At 43.0% G+C, this 6641-nt stretch overlaps 1 protein-coding gene across 1 annotated transcript; it reads left to right on the top strand.

The window, feature by feature from the left end:
* Positions 1 to 465: 465 nt before the first annotated feature.
* POLR1F (RNA polymerase I subunit F) lies at positions 466 to 6279 on the top strand. Its single transcript, XM_068674142.1, has 4 exons — positions 466 to 724; positions 850 to 991; positions 4203 to 4411; positions 5817 to 6279. Exons 1-4 carry the CDS (start codon positions 510 to 512, stop codon positions 6211 to 6213), a joined length of 963 nt encoding a protein of 320 aa, XP_068530243.1. The 5' UTR covers positions 466 to 509; the 3' UTR covers positions 6214 to 6279.
* The last annotated feature ends 362 nt before the right edge of the window (positions 6280 to 6641 follow it).

Here is a 6641-nt window from a genome sequence, read left to right as displayed (position 1 = left end):
AACAGTGCACGTGTGAAGAAAACCACTCACGATAATTTAAATTTATGACAATAGTTAATCCCTGTGCAATCTTCACAGCAGTCTTTTGATTGAACGTGTTAAATTTAGGACTGTGGAATAAATTCATGCATGGTAAGGGGCACTACAGGTAAAACCTTTCAGTTGAATGGAGAAAATAAGCTATGCTGATCACTGAGGCATAATCTAAAGAGGAACTAAACAGTATAGATAACTAAGACTGAAGGTATGGTTTATGGATATAAATCTCTGCTTCTAGCTGTTGGCACAGATAACAGTGTTTGGGCTACAGAGCTGGTGTAGGGCCCGAACACACGTCCTGTGAGGAGCAGCTGAGGGACCTGGGGTTGTTCCCTCTCCAGACTAAAGCAGCGCCCTCAGCGCCCTCCCACATCCCCCCCCCAGCCCCCAGGGCCGCCCCGCATCCCGCCCTCGGAACTGCGTCAGTGCCCCTGACGCCATCTCGCCGCGCGGCGGCCGGGCCCCGCAGCATGGCCGTGCCCGGGGAGCCGCCGCCGCCGCCGCCTCCCGCCGCCGCCGAGCTGCCGTCCTTCGCCGCGGCCCGCGGGCTGGTGGGGCGGCGCTACTCGTGCCTGGTGGTGGCGCCGCACCGCCGGCACATCGCGCTGCCGCCGCGCTACCTCGGCCACAAGCGCACGGGCATCCGCGCCCAGCTGGACGCCGAGCTGCTGCGCTACTCGGAGAGGTGCGGCCGGGCACCGGGCGGCCCCCGCGGGGTCGCTCTGCCGTGGGGGAAGCCCTCGGCCCGCCCGCCTGGGGGGACCTCGGGGGTGGGCGCCCCGCTCACGGCTCGCTCTGCTTCCTCCGCAGCCTCCAGGGCGTGCCGGTGGCCTACGACAACGTGCGGGTGGTGGGGGAGCTCGGCGACATCCGCGACGACCAGGGCTTCGTGCACCTGAACATCGAGGCGGACTTCGTCATCTTCAGCCCCAAGAAGGGGAAAAAAATGGTGGTAAGTATGTTAGGTATGGAGTGGTGATTCGTGTGAGAAAATGGTTGATATTAATAAAGAAGGGGGAGATGTGGGAGTGTGGCCTTGGGGGTCAGAAAGCCCCGCGGTTGATGGTAACATCAGACTCTTAACGATGAGGCCATCAGGAATGTAAAAGAGTTTGGAGGGAACAAAGAAGGGTGACTCAGGAGACTCCATGCAGACTCGGTTGCTTGTTCTCCAGCAGTTAAGGCATGGAAGTTTCTGGGTGTTTTCTGTTATATGCAAAGTTGTTTGACCAATGAAAAGTTGTTTTGAAAGGAACTGCTGTGGAGAGAAGGGTATAAGAGGGGAGCCTGCCCTCAAGATAGAAAAAAGGCAACCCGATGAAGTTATGTCATCAATAAAGAAGCAGAAAGAAGGAATGAAAAGGAACAGGCTAGCAGAATGGAGACCAGGACGGGAACAGGCACATTGATCACCTCATGAAGATGGGTTTGGCCAAACTCAGCAAACTGCTCAGAGAAGCTCGTACAGAAAGTCACTGGAAACAGGCACACCAGAGCTGGAAAGAAGCTCGAGCTGAGAGAAGCGGAGCCGTGCACACAGCTGCCCCTCGCTGGTAAGCAGCTGCGCATTATGGGGAATCATACGTCCTTAGGAACAAAGGCTGTCCTGGTAACCTTACAGCTTATTCTCCTTATTAACAATCAGACAGTTTATGATCCTGAAACATGGGACCAAACTGAGGTCAAGGTGTGGGACTCTGCAACTAAAAATGACAAGGTTGCAGTGGGATTGCTCAGCACCTGGCGAGCAATCTTGGAGGCCTTAAAGAGTCATGTGGGGCCACAGTCAGAAACGTGTGGTTTGCCAGATAGTGAGGGAGCTGCGGGCTCCTTTACTGATCCGACTGCTACGCCATGGGCCCTCTGCTGCTACAGCCATCGCAGGCCTTTGCTGTTCCGTCCCCTGCTGACCTGGACGTGCCTTTTGACCCAGGCCCTATTGGCCTTGAAAAGGAGATGGATATGCTTTTCTTCGATCTGGGAAGAACGGGATACATAACGCTGGAAGACCGAGTTGCTTGACAACTTAAAGCAAGACATATTGTTCAAAAGGAATGGAAAATGGAGACTTGTTTGTAATGAAGAAAAGGAATGGAAAATGGAGACTGTTAAGTCATGGAACTTACAGGATTGTTTGTTACCTTTTCTGATTGTATAGGCATACTCGGGTTTAGTATGAAGGAGCAATGTTCTGTATATTTAGAATGTTTGATGTTCGTGTGTGCATGTTGGTGGAGCAATGACTCCCTGCACACCCAGTGCTGTTTACTTGTGTTTTATACCTTTTATAGCTTATTTACATGTATAACATGTAAATACACCGGCACCTCTCAGGGAATTTTTTACTTCAGTTATCAAGGCTTGGCTTATCTCCATCAAAAGCAGTGGGCTGGGACTTATGTAGAGTTGTATTTTGGTTTAGTCTAGTAATTTCTGTGGGTAGTTTCTTACCATGCCAGTAGTTTATAATAGTTCAGTAGTAGTTTATAGTAGTAATCAATATTGTCACACTAATGTGCTGCCTGCCCCTAAATGTGTGAGGCTGGTGTGGATTCACCTCGAGCATGCAGTTTTGGGCACCACAGTGCAAGGACATAAAGCTATTACAGAGCCTCCGGAGGATGGTGACAAAGATGGTGAAGGGTCTAGAGGGGAAGACACAATGGGAAGCAGCTGAAGTCCCTTGGTTAGTCCAGCCCAGAGCAGAGCAGGCTGAGAGGAGGCCTCATGGCGGCCTGCAGCTCCTTCACAAGGGGAGTGGAGGGGCAGGCGCTGAGCTCTGCTCTCTGGGGACGACAGGCAACAGGACCCAAGGGAACAGAATGGATCTGGGACAGGGGAGGGTCAGGCTGGGGGTTAGGGAAAGGTTCTGCACCCATAGGGTGGTTGGGCACTGTTGACAGGCTCCCCCGGGAACTGGTCATGAAGCATTTGGACAGTGCTCTCAGACACATGATCTGTTTTTTTTGTTTGTTTGTTTCTTTGTTTTTTTTTTTTTTAATCTAGTTATTTATTTATTTTTGATGGTCCTCTGGGGACCCAGGAGGTAGATTCAATGATCCTTGTGGATCCCTTCCAACTTGGATATTCTGTGATTCTATGATTCTGTGAAATTTATTAAATAGAAGTTTAAAGAGCAAATAATTCTTAAACGGATGAGTTTACTCTTATTTAATAGTGGCGGTAAGGTTTAGGGTGTAAAGATGAATTTATTTCTTTTAAGTCCTAGAGCAGCACTTACACCGGCTTTTCAGTAAAAGGTAATACAAATCTGTGATTCTGTGAAATACATGGCTCAGGGAGCAGCTTTAAGCAGAACACGTATTCAAACTCTCAACTTGGTTTTCCTGTATCTGCTGTTATGCCATGTTTCTTGTGGAGTAGCATATGCCTTTCTGTAAATGTCATTAAGAAGTAAATAGGTCCTTTTGGTAGAAAGTGGATGAACACACCATCTCAAATTCATCTTTAAGGAGACACCCTCTCGATGTCTTTCATTCATCTCTGAGGAGAGCAAAGGTGGATAAGGTTAGATGTGCAAAAAAAAAGTACTTAAAGGCTTCTTATGTGTCATCTGCATCTTTAGCTGCTAAGTAGCACTGTACCAACATGAAAGTAATTTCAAACAAATAGGTAGGATTTAAAATGGCTTTAAAACAAAGCTGATGGCTGTACGGTCAGGAAAGAGGTAACTGTTTGATGCATGCACTCACTATAGCTAAATTCCATGCTTTGACTTTCATTTTTACAGATACAGGTTCACTGAACTGGACTGTATAAAAAGAATCATAGAATCATTAAGGTTGGAAGAGACCTCCAAGATCATCTGGTCCAACCATCACCCTACTACCAATGACACCCACTAAACCATGTCCCTAAGTACCAGGTCCAACCTTTCCTTAAACACCCCCAGGGACGGTGACATCACCACTTCCTTGGGCAACCCGTTCCAATGCCTGACGACACTTTCTGAGAAGAAATTTCTCAAAAATGGTTTTGATTTTAGTGTAGAAAATTTTACTTATTTGCTAGATAAACAAACTTCTAACTTGAGTGTAGAAAGTGTCCAAAGTGTCTATATAGGAAACTGAACATGCATCACCTATGCATTCAAAGGGATAATCTTTAATAGATCTTTATATGACATTGTTTTTCTTTTTTAGGGTGTAATTAATAAAGTGGCCCCCAGTCATATTGGCTGTCTGATACATGGATGCTTCAATGCTTCTATCCCTAAACCTGAACAAATGTCAGCTGTAGAGTGGCAAGAGTTAGGGTTAAAAGTAGGGGATGAACTGAAATTTCGAGTATCACACTTAGATTCTGATGCAGCTGGAGTGTTCTTCATTCGAGGAGGACTGACTAAAACAAGGTATTGTGCCATAAAAGAGAATATTTTTGAACTGTTTTAATGGATTTGTTATAAGCTAAATGATGTGATGTAACGTCTTAGGCTTTAAGCTTCCCTGTTTTTATACAAACCCTCATCTATAATTAGGTTGTATTAGTCAAATTAAACATCTTGCTGTTAAGAACTTGAATGGAAATTTTCTCTGGAAAAATAAATATAGATTTTTCTGAGCTTTAAAAAAACTAACTGCTGTCCTGTGAACTGTTGATTGTGTATATATATCATACGTGTTCAAAGTAACACCTGAAAACTAGAGTAGCTTTCTTTATGAACATTTCTAGACTTTTCAAGTAAAAATGTTCCAATTTCTGAACACAGTGTGTGTGTTGGTATTTCTACACACGTACACATACTAACAGTTACATAATCACAAGTCGTTACATGCAGGTGACTTAAATGCTTGCAGAAACATCTTTGATCTCAAAGATGATATAAGAAAATGCATGACCTTCATCTGTTCACTTACGCCTCTAGGTTTTCAGAGCAACTAGCTAAAAATCTTAATAGTGATATCTTTGAAAGAGTTTATTTAGATTTTTAAAATGTTTGTTTGCTGACCATTTTTTTTTACCAATGGGATTAACTTTTTTTTTTTTTTAATGTACAGTGTAAATATTACTGATGAAATCATAACATTTTTGGAGATCCATAGAGTTGTGTTTAATCTGAAAGGATGTTCTGGATTGTTTTCATGAATTCAGAATGAAGTTTAACCATTTTGTCCCCAGTGACTCTGGGGGCATCTGTTCCTCTGTCGTTTTAACTGCATTCTTTCCTTATGAGTCTTCTTAGACGTTTTCTCCAGTGCTATTACTTGCAGGATGCCTGCTAAGGTTTTGTTTTTAGTGTTTTGTGTTTTTTTTTTTTTTTTTGTTATTGTTTTTATTGTTTGGTTTTGTATTTTTGTTTTTCTGGCATCTTCTTTGCTTTATCTGTACAGACTTCCTCAGGGCAATTGCTTGGTAAAACCAGCAGTGTATCTCAGGTATGATTGAACAGGTTGTAGTGTGTTTTTGAATAACTGATGAACCAACAAAAAGGGGTACTGCACAGTGTGTAATTACAAATTACTGGAATAAAAGAAAAGAGGAAATAACAAAATAGTGTGTACAGGATGTTAGAGAAGAAATTTAGGCTAAGGTTTGGGAGAGCATATTGATTCATTTGTAAAATAAAAGGTGGTCAGGTAGTAGAAATTAAGTCGAAAGTGTTAACAGGCTTTATATTTTTTGCTAAATAGAGTGTCATATTTTCCATTTGTATATTTTATCGGTGTAAATACTGTGCTTCAGAAAATTGTGACATTTCACTGTGTGACATGCCTTAAGATTTTCTATTTCATCTTATTTTGTGTGTTTCCTTACAGTATGCAGCCCAAAATATCTGAGAGCGTCACTGACTGTGCAAATGGAGAGGAAACTCAAAACCTTGAACATGAGAAAAATAGCTTGAATGACTCTGGGGGAGTTAATGTCATGGAAGAGCCTCCAGATGAGACAGGTAACACTGAGAGGGACAATGCAGAAGAGCAAAGTGTTGATCCTGTGAATGGAATATGTGATGATAAAAACAAGAAGAAGAAAAAGAAAAAACGTAAGCAAGAAGAACAGCAACAGGTATTGCCTGCCAGTGACTCTAGTGGTTACCAAAGTGACCACAAAAAGTCAAAGAAAAAGAAAAGAAAGCATTGTGAAGTTGAAGAAAGTGAATTGCCTCAACTGCCACAAGAACCCAAAGCTAAAAAAAAAAGGACTGAAGTCTGAAGTGCCTGTCTTAAAAAAGATATCAGATATTTTTGATAAACTTCCAATAAAACCCTATTTTCAAAATACATGTGTATTTCTTTACTAAACAATATGCTTTTCTGTGTGGGATTGTTTGTGTGCATATGTGCATCAACAGCTTTACAGGCAGCAGCTTTTAAAGAAGTGTTGCAAGAAAAGGGGTGGAGGCAGTATGTGCATGTCTTGACTGGAAAATAATGGATAGAATATGAGTATAGTATAATTGTAGGATCACACATATCATCTCTGCTTTCCAGCTCCATGCATTAACTAGTAGCTAGTTATGAATTAAGATAATCAAATTTCATCATTGCTGCTGAGTGTCTTGATTTTTGTAAGAGGAGTCTTAATGTTCTGGGATACATTCCTGAATTTTCAAGTGCTGAGAAAATAATTTTTTGTTGTTT

This window comes from Anas acuta, chromosome 2, assembly GCF_963932015.1.
Source record: "Anas acuta chromosome 2, bAnaAcu1.1, whole genome shotgun sequence".
NCBI lineage: Eukaryota > Metazoa > Chordata > Aves > Anseriformes > Anatidae > Anas > Anas acuta.
Note: the sequence above shows the minus strand (reverse complement) of the source record. Positions and strands in the feature narration are given on the sequence as shown.

Bases quoted from the DNA above. Each gene is read 5' to 3' on its own strand.
- POLR1F (XM_068674142.1), top strand. From the start codon at position 510: ATGGCCGTGCCCGGGGAGCCGCCGCCGCCGCCGCCTCCCGCCGCCGCC. The intron at 725-849 runs GTGCGGCCGGGC...CTTCCTCCGCAG, and splicing joins CTGCTGCGCTACTCGGAGAG to CCTCCAGGGCGTGCCGGTGG. The intron at 4,412-5,816 runs GTATTGTGCCAT...GTTTCCTTACAG, and splicing joins GGAGGACTGACTAAAACAAG to TATGCAGCCCAAAATATCTG.